At 45.6% G+C, this 15,188-nt stretch overlaps 1 protein-coding gene across 1 annotated transcript; it reads right to left on the reverse strand.

Annotated features, from left to right (window-relative positions):
* Positions 1-431: 431 nt before the first annotated feature.
* On the reverse strand, positions 432-11,689 carry PPEF2 (protein phosphatase with EF-hand domain 2). The gene is made up of 16 exons (XM_050320609.1): positions 11,629-11,689; positions 8,566-8,693; positions 7,981-8,038; positions 7,472-7,647; positions 6,510-6,624; positions 5,980-6,026; positions 5,394-5,560; positions 5,271-5,307; positions 5,038-5,187; positions 4,375-4,710; positions 3,415-3,600; positions 2,623-2,765; positions 2,028-2,134; positions 1,696-1,859; positions 1,296-1,383; positions 432-847 (listed from the first exon to the last, which is right to left on the reverse strand). Exons 1-16 carry the CDS (start codon positions 11,687-11,689, stop codon positions 666-668), a joined length of 2,145 nt encoding a protein of 714 aa, XP_050176566.1. The 3' UTR covers positions 432-665.
* Between the last annotated feature and the right edge of the window lie 3,499 nt (positions 11,690-15,188).

Here is a 15,188-nt window from a genome sequence, read left to right on the forward strand (position 1 = left end):
TGAAGGACAGGCTCCCTAACAGGAAACACTTCCCTGGGTGTTGAAGTGATTAGTCAGTCACTTTCTTAAACAAGTCCCCCTGCTAGAGACAGTGTTGCACTTTGGAGGTGGCTTTTTTTTTTCCCCAAGTGTTGCTCCACTGAACTTAGTTAGTTGCCTCAAACTTACAGAACAAGCTTACCACAGCAAAGGAACACCAGCAGAAGTAGGTGTCATCACTGGAACAGCACTGCTGCTCACAAAGCTTACAAGCTAGGGAAAACAAATACAGCCAAGAAACAGCAGTCTAGAAAAAACTCTTTATTAAAAGAAAAACCCTGATCAAACAGGTGCTACCTTGTTAAAACCAATTAATACCTTTACTTCCATTTTACTACTTTTGGATAAAGTAGTACTACTGTAGCTAAGATAGAACTGTAACTAAGTTGCATCTTCCCTTTGTGGAGTCCTTTCTACTTAAAATGCAGCTTTTTGTACAAATGGTCAGAATTGCAGTGCATGTATTTTGCCTGTTGCCTCTCCCTGATGGGTCACAGCTGCTGCTCTCTGTTTGGGGTACCTGCCTTCCCCGCTCAGCATCCGCAGGCACTCTGCAGCTGGGTGGGACGCAGTCCCGGCTGCTCAGACACGAAGGCATTGGACATGGCAGCCCTGGACGGGGACTCTCATGCCTGGCACTGCCTGACAAGGCGAAAGGCCTCCAGGAACTCGTTGAAGTCGATGTTCCCATCCTTATTGAAATCAATGCTGCGAACCAAGTCGTTGATGCCATCGTCCGTGAGCTCAATGTTCATGTGGGAGCTGAACAGCTTCCAGGTCTGCTGGAATTCCTCAAATGAGATGAGACCTGTGGAGAAGTGTTTCACATGCTCCAACTCCATCTCCTAGTGTGGAGAACACTGACTAAAACACAACTTAAAGCCGCAAAGAGACATAATACACATTGGGAGAACAGAAGGCAAAGACTATTTTCTCTTTCCCAAAATAATTTGATGGAGATTACTGCTTGAAAGCAGGTCCCAATTACACTGCATTACTGACTGTCTCTGCTCTCATCACAATTTTTCTGCTGAACTCTTCCAGAAAAAAGAATTATTAATTCTCTAGCTGGATTGCACACACTTAAACTTATCTTGCTTGTGGAAAAATGCAATGGCATTTCAGAAGCCTGTGAGAGAGTAGAAGGATCCAAGCCTTAAACAGTTAAATAAAAACACCTTTGTATGTACTAAAGGGAGCCCCAAAGCAGAAGGGAACACAAGGCAGTGACCAACACCCCCTGCACACCTGCTTACCTGAATGGTCCCTGTCTATGATCCTGAATATTGTCTCCAAGTTGGATCTGTTCCGGTAAATGACTTCCAGCAGGCTTGACTGGATGTGCTGAAAGAGAACATGATCAGACTCACTCTACCCTTCTGGCAGCCCTCTGTCCTGAGTGGTTACTGCACACCTCCCCAGTAAATACAAAACATTTCTTCCTCAAGAATGTGCCAGCAGTGTCTTATCAAAGAGGTATGTGATAACTGGATGCTCTGTGCAACTGCAGTACAGACCATCAGCAGCCTGTCCCTTCCAAACAGCACTTTTCCAGGCTATGACCATTGCAGAGCTGGATTTGCTGGGTGTAATTAAGAAACTGCAACTCCGAGTGAAATACAGTTTTCCCACCCGCAAGCCTGCATCCAAAGTTACCTCTTGGCTCCGCTGCTCCATGGCCAGGTCATCCAGCCAGGATTTGTATTCCAGCATGCCATCCTCTGTGCTGCGCACCAGCTGCGGTCTCAGCATTCGCCAGGGCAGGCCCAGGCGCAGGACTGACTCCAGTGCCGTCGCCCAGTTGCTCAGCGTGATCCTTCCTGGAGGGAAAAGGGAGAGACATGGAGACCTCTGGGATACTAGCGGCTGAAGGCACATGAAGTGAGGGGTCACACATGCCACTACAGTGTAGTCATGACAGCCACTCAGTGTAGTCAGTTCAACCCTGTCCTAGCAGGTGACTCACACATCCCTCAGCTCAGCTGTACCTGTGTTGTCCTCGTCGTAGGCCTTGAACGCACTGATGAGGGCGGAGGTGTGAGCAAAGAGCTTCTCCCGCAGGGCTCGGAAGGCAGACTCCTCTACTCTGCTGATTCTGGAGGAGGCAGAACAGAGAGAAGCACATGAAGGACTTGCAAGAGAAGCTGCACCTTCCCAGTCCTCTGGCTTTTCTGTGGGTTTCCTAGAGCCTCACACAACTGTTCTGCACAGCTACAGCTGCATCTCTGCCCATAGCAACACACTGCACACCCAGGGCACACAGCTGATGCAGGAATCCCCACGTCAATATGCAAAGTAGTAAAGCAGAAGGGAACCTCAAGGGTCAAAAGTTAAAAGTTGACTTTGAAAAGAAAAACTGAAAAATCAGCAGTCTGTAAAGAAAATCCCCTTGGGATCTTGTAACAGTCCCTCCTCAATCCCTGAGTAGCCTCCCTCTAACTTCTGCACAGAGTTTGAATCCTCCTCGAGGGCTATTATTTAGAAAATCAAGCTGTCAAAGTTCAGCTCCAGAATCTCTCAAAGCCCACAGAGGTTTCCCTTTTGGAATTTTGACTTGAATCCAGAGCAATCAGAACACCTTGCCTTTGGGTCATGGTGAGTGTATGGGCCGCCTTGTTTGCTTGATACTGAACAAAGTGGGGCACGAGGTCCGGTCCCAGCTTCACATAGGCTCCCCTGTTGCTGCCAATCTCATAGTAGTTTGAGGCTGAAAATATGGTCAGCACCTAACCCCCCAAAAAAGAGACATTTACAGTCAGTGCATGCATCCTGTAATATATATATACATGTAAACAACACATGTGATCCCATCCAGAATCCAGACTGTGAACACATCATGTTTTATGTGGAAAAGGGAGAGTGAGGTTGCAGCTGGCCTGGAAGCCTTACACATGCAAGCTCCACAAGGGCGGCACAGATCTCATGGATCTGGCCACATATTGGGCTTCTGTGATTTCACTGTGCTCTCCCAACAAATCCACTGCCTAGAGTCAGAGAGTGCACCTGATGAAGTCATTGAAGTGACACTGAGTCCTCTGAGAGCAGAGCTTAGCTGCAGCAGCTCGGTAACACCTTCCGTATGCCATCTTCGGGAACAGTTGCACTAAGTAGGGGCTGTGGTACAAGTGGGTTCACATCTTCCCTGTTGCTACACACAAGGACATCCTCTACCTGCACAACCATGGCCCCAGCAGAGCAGGTGGCTCCAGACAGCCCTAACAGCTGGAAACACTTCAATAACTCCCAATAAGGCTGTTCCGTGGTGTTGCACGTACTTAAAGCCCTATTGGAAGAAACTCAAAGCTGAGAGAAGCCACTCCTACAGCAATCCTACCCTGGAAGGATGGAGACACAAGCCATCCCTCTCACACTGACCTTCCGTCTGTGACAGAACTCATAGCCCTCTTGCTTGCACTCATGGGAGCGGATGAGGAACTGCAAGTTGTATTTCTCAAGGAACTTCTCTGTCACGTCAGGCCCAAAGTAGCAGCCGCCACCTCGCACCTTGTTTGCTCTGCAGCCCTCCTGAGGCATGGGGTCACTCCAGAGAATGTTTAAGATCTGAAAGGATTGCAAGAGTTCACTGAATAAAGTGTACCCACAGCAGATATCACCTGCCAGGGTTTACTAGGCAAATATAGCTCAGTCTCTGAATCCCTGCCTGCACTGCTGCAGTTACCATAGTGCAGGGGAACAGACATGTTTCCTGCATTCCAGCTGAGCTCTCACAGACCTGGGTCACCTTGGAGATGACAGTATTGCTGGCCTGAAGTTACAGGCACACCTGGGGAAAGAGGGGTGTCCAAAAATCAGATCTGATACAAGCTTTGCCTTTGCTGCCTCTAAGATGTCCAAGAGCCTTCCTTGTCCTTCTCCATCCCAAAGCACAAGTCCCAGGGCAAGAACATCCTCCAGATTCTGAGGGCACAAGCAGGCTTAGTATTAAACTCCTTTATTCTCTACCGAGGACACTCTGCAGCCTCCAGAAATGCAAGTGCTGACTCAGTAACCACTGTCTGGATTAAAGTTTAATCTCTTTAACTGTGACCTCAATATACAGCTTTACGCTGAAAAGATGTGCAGCACTGGGATGTCTTATGTAATGTGGAATAAGTAACCATGGTTACAGAACATGCAGAGGAGAATTACAGACAAGAAAACCAAAGAAACCAAGTCTCCAAGAAGGTAGCATAGGTACCTAACAGAATATCCCCAGACAGCAGAGATCATCACATGCTCACAGTACAGCCCTTACTGGCCATTTAGCATTGAAGGATCAACTGCTACAGAAGGCACCCACGGCTCACCAAGCTCAGGGCCCCACAGACTGCTCACCTGCTGCCACTCCTCCTGATGAGTCCAGCACGGCTCATCCCCATACTTCAGGGAGACCATGCTGGAGTAGGTGAGCTCCTCTGGCTCCGACTCGCTGATATCCACCAGCCGGCGGCACGTGTCGATTTGCTCCTGCACCGTCTGCCGGAGCCACTTGGAGAACTCCAGCCTGTTAGCCGTGCTGGGAGCCTGGGCTGGCTGGGGCTGCAGAGATAGCCTAGGAGCTGCCTCATTCCCTGCTGCATCAGCCTCTGATTTGCTTTCCCCATTTACGTTCCACATTTCCACTTTTCTATTTGACTCCTTCCTTTTCTTCATTCTTAATACAGAAATAAACTGAAAGAATGAGAGAAATGGAGCTGATCACACTGCTTGGAAACCCACACCTCCAGCTGTATCATCTTCCATTGGTTGACCAAGTGACCCAGCCCTCCAAGCCCCAATTCCCTTTGCTGCCATCAACTGCTGATTAACTGTGGGACATACTAGCACCATCCCCTTGGATGTGCCATTCTGGGTTTACAGCTGGGCCCCATACCCATCAGATCTCTTTATGGACTCCACGCTGCTCAGACACTGCACAAAAGGCAGAGCACACGGATTTAATCTGCAACGGGAACTACGCTGCAGAACAAAGGAAGGGAAGTAGGAAATAAAACCTACTTTGTCCCTTTGAATTTTCTCAAGCATGTCCAGGTCAGTGGTGTCAGAGATGCCTCCGTGTAGAATAAGGACTTTCTGATCAATCAGGGTGGCCAGGGGCAGCCAGCAGAAGACATTGTGAAACATCCTTAAGATTTTCTTCCCATGCACCTAAGAGGGCAGGTCAGAAGGGAAAAGATGAAGCCCCTGGTCTTCAAAGTCTCACACATAAAGGAGAACAAATATATGCCTACCTTGTACTTCTGCATCACTTCCTTGGTGAAGCCATAGCTAAAGGAACAGGAGAAAGGCAGTTGAGTGGGAGGATTTCACACAAAACCCTTGACATGGCTCTCAGCCCTGCACAGAACCCGTACCGTAAGTTGACCATGTGGTCCTCGTGGTTCCCACGGTTGAGGTGAACCTCCTTTGGATAGATCAATAGGAAGGTAAAGAGGATGAGGAGGATCTCAAGGGACTGTTTGCCTCTGTCTACAAAGTCTCCATTAAACACATAGGACTTGGAAGGGGAAGGAAGACCATTCTGTAAAAGCAAGGAACAGGTGGATGTTACAAGAGAGGCCTCGTGGTCTCCATATGCCTCCCCCCCACAGCTGCACAGTTTCTCACTCCTGTCCCAGGTTACCTTATACAATACATATCCTGACTTAGCTTTATCCTGTAGGGCCCAGTGCCAAAAGCACTGGAAGTTGTAAGTCAGCAAGGGTTGCTACTGGTATCAGCACTTGAAAAATGCCCAGTGGCACTTCCAAAATGGACATGAATATGAGATTTCAAAGTCATCAAGGGAATAAGCTTGATTAAAAGATTTTATGAAGCCTTTTAATACCAATCCAACTGACCTGGAGAACTGGACATGAAGGGCCCCATTTTGCAAACACTTCTCAGCATGACCTGTGCAATACCTCTCCCAATGCCTCCCTCTCCAGATTTGGTGCCTACCTTATAAAATATGAGGAACAAGTCATCCAGCTGGCCATGCAAGTCTCCTAAGAGGCACAAAAGACAAGTCAGTGTGTTTACCTTGAACTTAAAAAGACACTAATAAATAACTTGCTATGAAGTATCTCCTTTATAAGTTAACAACCACTGAAACACTTCGGAAAGTGCAAAGTAAATGTTTCCTTACACTAAGGCAGTGTGCCTGGAGGAAAAGGATATGATGTAAGGCTTGAGCTGAAGCCTGAAAAGGACAGCTAAAACCAGCTGACTGCATGCAGAAGTTTTGAGGCCAGTCCTCAACTGGGGCAGCTTCTGTGGTTTAGTAAAACTCCTCCACATTTGGGGTGACAGAACAAAGACAACCCAAGTATTTCAGACAGACAGGTGTCTCTCAGTGCATCACACATGCTTAAAGACAGCACGTGTGTTTCACGTTCCATGTTCATCACAGAGGAGGGCATCATGTTCTCCCTACCATTCCATGCCTTTCCCACCACTCCCACTTGAGCATCCTGCAGCCTCTGACGTACCACACACAGTGACCTCCTCGCTGTAGCAGGTGGAGACGTGGCTGATGTTTGGCAGCTGCTTGAGGTGCTTCCTGGTCTCATGCAGAAGGTTTAAGACATAGCGAGCATGAAGCTGCTACTGGGAGAAAGCCAAGGGATTAAAGCAGGAAATCACTGGCCTCTGAGCAGCACCACAGCTCTGTCTGCAAAGGGCTCACCAGGACAGCCCAGATGGGAGAAACTTGCCCTGGAACAAATTTCAGGGAAATTCCAGCCCAGTATCACAGGTAAGGGGCTGCTCCTCTAGATCTTTCTTAACTTTCCCTCATTAAACCAGGTCACAAGTTTCCATATGTCCTGCAGAAACATATTTGCTCCAAGCCAGGGTGTAAGCATTTAATATAGCCAGGACACAAGACATTTGGTTTGGGAATTGGTTTTTTTGGAGAAGGAGTGTTTTGGCCTATTGTGCACTTCAGCACCTTGACAGAGGATGGCAGCACAACACTGCAGTTGTACGAGGGCTTGCTTTGTTAGTGCTGCTGAAGTGGTACTGGACTTCTTCAAAGACCTCACAATTTACATTTTAAATGCAAATCAGTTGTGTGGTACAAAACGTTTTAATTGGCTGTTTCCATCTGGGCCATGCTATGCTTTTTTGCAAGTGCAGAAATTTGAACAAAAAATGAGAAAAAGGTTCAATGTGAGCTGTTGTGGATTTCTTCTTTCAGAAATTAAATTCAGGTTGATACTGGTACACGCCCCCATGTAAAGTTTTCAGTTTTGTCAGAATTGCATTTTCATTACGAAAAACACTCCCGTGGCAGGAGAAAATATTATATCATTTTCATCCCCCGCTGTTTAACAGCCTGCCAGCTTGTTACACTCCAGTCACCTTAGCCTGTTGGGAAGGCTAAAACCAAATTATCTATCCTACATCCCCACCGAGAAGGGAAAAGCATAATTCCTGTTGGGATCCTTACTTGTTTCTGTTTGAAAGCTTCCAGCAAGGCAGTTGCATGGTCAGGAAGGAGTGGGAAAGAGAGATGGGGTCCAGTATAGGAGTCTGGCACCTCTATGGATTCATAGTCACAGTATTTTTCCAGCTCTGCCTCTTTGTAGCTTTCTCCAGTTATGAACATGCGACTGATAAAATCCCCTGGATGGCAGATCAGGGGGTTTAATTGATTTTTTCCAAAAAAAGAGAGACAAGAAAAAGTTGATTAGTTCAAGGTACCATTCTAGTAATTTTCAAAGAAAAGCTGTTTGGTTCAGCTGCAACTCGGGCCCCACAGAGCCTGGGTCCTGGTTCAACACTGCTACACAATTTGCAGTGGGGGAAAGGCTATAGGGACAAGTTTCCATGTGTATGTGTCAGGCAAGATGGATTCTTGCTCCAGAAATGGGCTCTGCCAAGCGCTGCTCAGCAGGGATCATGAGACCCCACCTGCAGTGCTGTGTTCAGCTCCAGCTATTTCACATGGAAACTTACTCTCTTTGCTGCTGCTTGGCGTGAACTGCTCCATGAGGTAACTGAAGAAGTTGTGAAGCTGCAAGAGAGAGAGCCCATCATTAATCCTGGAATTAAATTCTGCCAACTGGCAACTTAGCATGATTATCTTTCTGTAAGTATTATGTCTATCCTCCTAATGTACAACAAATCACACTGTACCAATGCAAGTTTGGAGTACCTTGTGATGAAGGCAAACAGTAGTTTTACCTGCAGCCAAACAGGCACAAATACAGCTACAAGCCCTCCCTTCTCCCTGCCTGACAGCAAGGCAGCCATCTAAGAGAATCTTAATCGAAGTTAAAGTATAACAAAACAAATAGGCAAGCCTATTATGTTCAGACTCCAGAAAAACAACATTAGATGGTCCTTATGGCTTTCTTTCAAGGCTCATAACTTCAGGTTTCATCAGACACCAGCAGGCCGCAAATCAAACAGGTTCAAAGGGGGAACAAAACCCAGTCTTTAGCCCACTGAAGCACTTATGGGGTTACCAGCCAGAAGCAGGCAAGCCTGTGGCACACAAAACACCTCGCTATGTGTTTCCCAACTTCCTTGGCACGGTACCTTGATCTGGTCCTGCTCGCAGGCATACTCGATGGATTGGAAGATTCTCCAGGTGCAGCGGCGGCGCATCTCCAGCCGAGCAACATAGCGCCGATACCACTGCTGGATCAAAACAGCTGCCTTGAAAGCTGGGGGACAAACAGAGCCAAGCTGAGCTACCCTGCTGCTGCTCCTTCACCAGCCCTGAAAATTACAGAGGAACCTCTGCATGTTCAGGAGAAGTCCTCACTAATTGTATTCCGATGCCTAAATATTAAGGGTAACAAATCATCCACTTTTCAACACATTGCAAAAGGCTGACCTGGTCCTGCCTGACCAGAGACCTCTGAAGCACTCCTAGCCACCACTGCTGGCTCCTCAGCACCACCATTAACAGTTTAAAGATCCAAACACATCCTTCAGTATTAATGGACAATTTCCTCCATTTCCATCTCCCTTGATCATAATGTCCACCTTACAGTCTCTGGGTGCCAAGGCTTCAAGAAACCAGAAATTTGACCTGGGTCACACAAAGAGGTGGGAGAAAATAAGACACCAAGTCCTCTTCCACAGCCTTAAAAATATTGTCTACCTCCCTTTATGCCAAATAACTACCTCAGCTTTTGCAGTTCTGGAAGAACTTGAGGGAACTTATTGTAGCATAAATGTCAACATACCATTACCTCACAATAAAGACTAAATTACCACCCAGAGTAAAAAAGGAAAACACAGCTTTGACCCCTTAAAGAATGAGATGGCAGCAATTTCCAGCTGCCTGTTTGTGGTTCAATCCATCACCAGCACCAGGCACTTCTCTCAGAATGGCAGCTATTTGCCCTGATCTTTTCAACATACTCATTCCTCTGCATTTCCCCCATTCCAGTGTTTCATTAAAAGATTATTTCAGTTATGGTGTGTGCATATTTAGACTCAAGTACACTGGTGCAGTTTCCCATTTCCTTTTTCAAGTTCTGCCACAGAACTTCATGTACCTCTAGAAACTCTTCCATCCTCCCCAGCTGGCCTTGACCCCACTTGGACCAGCTCTGCTACTTGGCATCTCTCTTCTGATTACCCTGTGTCCCTTCCTATTCCTTTCTGGATCCCTACCCTTTGAGAGACAAAGAGATCATATTAATTCAATTAGCTTGTATTAATAACATAAACCACCCTTCATGTACTTCATTAGGAAACAATGACCTTTCCCTAGAGAAGATATCCTGATGGTTTATGTATTGAAAATAATAATCCTTTTAAATATGGTTCTGTTTCAGCACTGGGAACAGCCAAGCACAAAAAGAGAAGTGTCACAGCTGCTGTGCAGCAGGGAACTGAGTCACAGTGAAGTTGTGGGGAAGAAGGTAAGACTTGGCCAGTTATTCTTGAATAACTTCTGTATTCCGTACCTGAGCCTTCTCTCATGTTGAACAAATGCTTACTGGTCTGCTGGGCTTGGAAAGAAATCCCTAGTGGTGACTCTACACATACCAATCAAAACCAGATCCTTTGAAACAGTTAAAATAAAACTTATGGAAGACACACTGTCAAGTGCAGAGTTAACATATATACCACCATCCACAGTGTTTAAGTTCCAGATGGGCAAGGCACTGATTTTTCACTCTGCTTTTACACAGACTGACTCTGCAATACCTGCAAGGCCAGTATTCTAATTTACCAGCTTACCTGGGTGAGTTTCACCTGGGAGGGTTTGTATCAGTTTAGATAAAACTAATCAAAAAGGGGAGAGAAAGATTCATCCACGTTTTATGAGGGTCCAAGGCACATATCATGATAAGCTCCTGAAAGCATGCCACAGTGGCAGCACTCAAGCCAAAACACAAACACTTGTGTAAGCAGCATAGCTCACACATCAGCTTACAGGAGGGATTCCCCATCCCCTTCTTCACTCAAGGGCAGGGCCAGTTGAACAGCTCTGCTGGCTACACTTTCCATAAGGAGCAGCCTCTGGACCTGGTATAGGTAAGACAGGATGACACCTGGCACATTGCATGTGGGTGTAAAGTCCTAAGCAGCTCCTCATCTGCAGATCACCAGATCTGAAGGATTGAGAAGCAAAGGTAAGAAGTTCAAAGAGGTTTTACTGCCATGGGAAACTGTTGCTGAGGTATCAGATGTAACACAGGGTTTCAAATAACTAGTTTTATGTTACACTATATTATCTGAAAATAATGCTGAACTTGGGAAGTCCACGGTTCTCTGGTGCCATGGGTGATAGACAAGTCTAACTTAAAAGGTGGAGTTTTTCAACAAACAAAAATTACAAATAAAGTCAGTGTATCGCTAGTTTCTTCATTTCTAACCACAATCCCTCTTTTCAAAGCACTTGCAAACAGTTTGCCCCAGCCTGATGTTCTGCCACTGTCTGATACAAACAATAAAGAAATGAAAGTTTATTTTTAACACTTCCCTATGTGTAAAGTCCCCTTCAAACTCCCTTTGTTCCACAGCCAGATCTAGGCACATACCCATGAAATTGGTGCTATCACACACAGGGTTTCATAAAAATTGATCATTAGCACCTTTGAGAGCCATAAACAGGTTAAAGTCATTAGCAGAAATTAAGAGCATTGCACTGATATAACTAGGAAAAAAGCACACTTTGCTTTTCAGCTTTTTGTAGCCACACCATCTCACCTTCTTTAGAGCCAGATTTGTTTTGGCTTTGTTAATGCTTCTGCTTTAGCAGTCCTGCACTACTAACAGCCTTGGAAAACAGCCCAGAGAATGAGCTGGTTGGCACGTCTGTCTCAGTGCCAGCACACCACAACACACGCTTTAGCCAGCAAGTCATTAGGCCATCAGGTGTCAGTTCTAACTGCTGCTTCACATCTGGTCAGGTTAGGGTTGATTTTAATCTAATCCTGGCCTAAATAGCTGTTTTCTCAAGCTTGTTAGTCTTCTGCCTGACAGCTGAGAATCCTTGTCACAGGATCGTGAAATGCAGAACCTCACCTCAATGCTATCAGGAAAACCAGATAACCCAGCACACAAACACATGCACCGCACCCGCCTGAAAGCACATACAGCAAACAGGAAAAGATGACTTCTCAAAGAATCACTCACCATTTTCAGACTTCTGCAGGGAGTACTTGTAATTGACATTCACAGAACTACCAGATCCCATGTTCTCCAGCCAATGCTCCAAATGCTGCAGACTGGCCCAGTGTCACCAAAACCACCGAAGAGATGCAGCAAACACCATTCAGTCAGAATCAAAACAGCTGCAACATGTCCCACAGTGCTGAGAATCTACAATTAAATAAATTAACACTTTGGATCAATGATCAGATGGCCTCTCATGCTCAAGTACATCTTCCACTATCAGTTTTTTTCCAGCTACTTGGGTGTCTTTCAGATGATCCAAAATTAGGATTTCTCTCTCACTCTTTCCAGTTTCAAGTCAGTTATATAAATAGGAACCAGTTCAGCACCTTTCCTACTTGCATGAAAATAGAAATTGCATATCTAGATACTGTGATTGTATGGCAGATGTATAAGAAGTTTTTCAGTACTGATCAGGAACTATAAAAGCCATGAAGTTGATTGATTACCAATCAGTATGTGCAGACAAATATTCATGCATGTAGTCAGCTGTGAAGGATAACTCATTATGAGGGATGAACACACATGGTGTTTAATCTTATTATCTGTGCAGTACCACAGCTGGAGGATAAATAAGTCTAAAACAATAACCTATTGTAAGAAAATAATCAGCTTTGTTCAACACTTCTTTCCTTCACCTCATGCATATGCTACAGTGTAGGAGCACATTATGCCATCACTTGCCAGTATAGAAGGGCAGGACAGCCAGACCTTGGCAACTGGAAGGAAGCTCTGGTCAGAGCAAACAGATCCTCCTTCCAGATCAGGTCAAATGCTCAAGTATCTCACTTTGAGGACAACCAAAATGCTGTTCACAGTCACCATTCCCCTGGTAAAAAAAACAGTCATGTACTACTGCCAAAGCAGCCCCAGGCTGTATTACAAAATAATTAAATTTTTAATCTAACCCAGAATTTGCAGGGGCAGAAAACAGAAATGGTGGGAAGGAAATAACCACCTGTAAAAATGTTAAGCCTGGTGCTTGCAGGGAACCATAGCTCAGAAGGCTTTGAGGAGTCAGGACAGAGTGACTACACAGGTGCTTCTCCCCAGCAGAGGGAAAAGTCCTCCTTTCCTCAACTCCTGCAATCCTTGTGCCTCCTTCAATCTCTTTCCACTTACCCCACGTCTCTCCTCCCAAAATAGCTCCGATCCACACAAATACCAATCGCAGCAGCACGTCCGGTGTTGCGTAAGGTAAGCATGTGCCGTGCTGGCTCAGGAAGGTGAGCCCTGCTCAGCCACACTGCAGCATGGCAAGGTTCCAAGGCAGAGCAAGGGCTGCAATTCTCTCCCTTGTCCAGGATGCCCAACTGTACAATGGCATCTTCACAGTAACTAGGTGATGCAACAGGAAGGTACAAAGCAATGCTCTCATTTTATATCAGTGTCAGAAATGGCCTGAAATCACCACTGAATTATATCCAACTTCATCTGCTGCTTTACAGCATTTATGCTTAAATAATGCAGGTGCTCTGACAACTTTTCAGGTTAACTACTCCAAGGGACAGTTGCACACAAAGGCAGGATCCCTAACACTTAAGGGGCTCTTATTTGTAACCCCCTGTGCCAGCTTCAAGGGGAGGAGGTGGCTTCAGCTTTTGGAAAAGATGAGTACCTTTAAAGATACCCTTAAAAAGGCAAACATAGGCAACAATGTCCTTTTTCAGGAAATAGAACACTTCCAGATGACTTCTGAAAAATGGAGAACAGATTTGAAGCAAACACTTGAGTACAGAGTTTGGTACTTTGCTTTAAGGATGTGTTAAAGGGTATTGCCTGTCTGTTTTGTTTAAATGGGACTTTGGAATTAAGGTTACCTTTGGCAACACAGAATAATGTTTCCCCTTATTTCCTTCCTAACCTGCAAAACAACGACGTTTATTATTCAGGCAGCCCTATGTGAAACAAATCTTGGCCATCCATCCCAGGAAATGGCTTAGTATTAGTGTGCCTTAGAAGCACCTGCAGAGTACCAGCATAGGCATCAGCACCTACCTGTTTATCATATGAACAGGCTTATCAACAGGTCCCTCCCAAGCAGCTCCTGGAGCTGTGAACTCTTTCAAGTTCATGGCCCTCAAATTTTTGTGAGGGCCACAGCCCAAAGAGTGCACAACAGTAAACCAGAATCCAGTGGAATCAAACCTGTTCCAGGGGTGGGAGGAGTGCGAAAAAACTCCACTAGTTCAACTGCTCAGCACCTCCAATCCTTCCTCATCCACCGAACAGGGAGGTGCACCCTTCCCTTTCTAAAAAAAGGGACCACCTGGAAGACTTGTTCAAGTTCGGCAGCAGCATCAGCTCAAATACAGCCTGTCCTAAACAGCCAGGCAAGACAACATGATGCGTTGGAGAAGTGACCAGCTACTGACTGCTCCTTCCTCTCCATGCTCTTGGCCACCATTCAGGGTCTCAGTAGGCATCCACAGACATGTAGGGAAGATGTTCCCTATTCACCAGAGGTAATATTCCACAGGTAGAAGAAACACATAACAGTCAGACTCCAGAAACTTCATGAGCTATTGGATACCACTTCTTGGAAGTCTTCAAATGCAAGCTGCCAACCTGCTGAATAATGGTATCTAATACCACAGAACTCAGGAAAACAACTCAGGCAAATCCATTTAGGTCAAGCACCCCAAAACAGGAAAAAAACAGCTTCCTGCCTTAGCACAAATATTATTTTAGCTTCTTCAAAACAAAACCAAGTGACAGCATTAACTAAATCCTACATACTCTGAGCCTGTGCACATTGGAGATGTGTGCAGAACTGGATGCTCAACCCACAGGCCAGGAACACCACAGCTAACGGGAATCCTGCTCCAAAACAGGGCTCCTAGGAAAAGTGACACTGCATGGATCATACACAACAGGAGCCCCACTAACCTGCCCATTTTATAGACAGTCCAGCAGCTGAGGGAACAGATGAGCAGAACATGGAAGGCAACAGGAAGACACACTTACTGAGAGTTTAACAGGGAAAAACCTGAAAGATGTTGGAAGGAAAGTTTCACTGAAAGAAAAACAGCAACAGTTTAGGAGCTACAGACTAATAAAGTAACCAAATACTTCTCTCAAGAAAACAAATCCCGGGTAGCACTAGGGAAAGTGATGATCCTGCCTTGCCCCCAGGAGTAAAGACTTATGTATGGCCTGTGTGTACATTGGACTCAGCACATCTTGCAGCTGGAAAGGAGATGGTGAAGTTTGTTTTATTTCTACACACACACCCGCACCCTGTTACTGCACTGCCAAAAAAGTCAGTTTCAGATACAAACCCCTCAAATGCAGTTTTATACAGCTCAGCATACAAAAAGGATATTTCACCTCAAAATGGGTTCTGAACATAAAACCCTTTCACAAAAAAGTCAAAATACAACTTACCTTGCCAATTCTTAAGTTAGGGATTTGTTGAGGTAAACACAATAGAAGCTCTTCACTTGGTAGATTTTTGTTCTATTCTTTACCCAAAGACATGAATGATCTTTGAAGTGATTGGTCTGCTTACAGATGCAGAA

This window comes from Myiozetetes cayanensis, unplaced genomic scaffold (genome assembly GCF_022539395.1).
Source record: "Myiozetetes cayanensis isolate MyiCay16 unplaced genomic scaffold, myiCay2020 scf24, whole genome shotgun sequence".
Taxonomy (NCBI): Eukaryota; Metazoa; Chordata; class Aves; order Passeriformes; family Tyrannidae; genus Myiozetetes; species Myiozetetes cayanensis.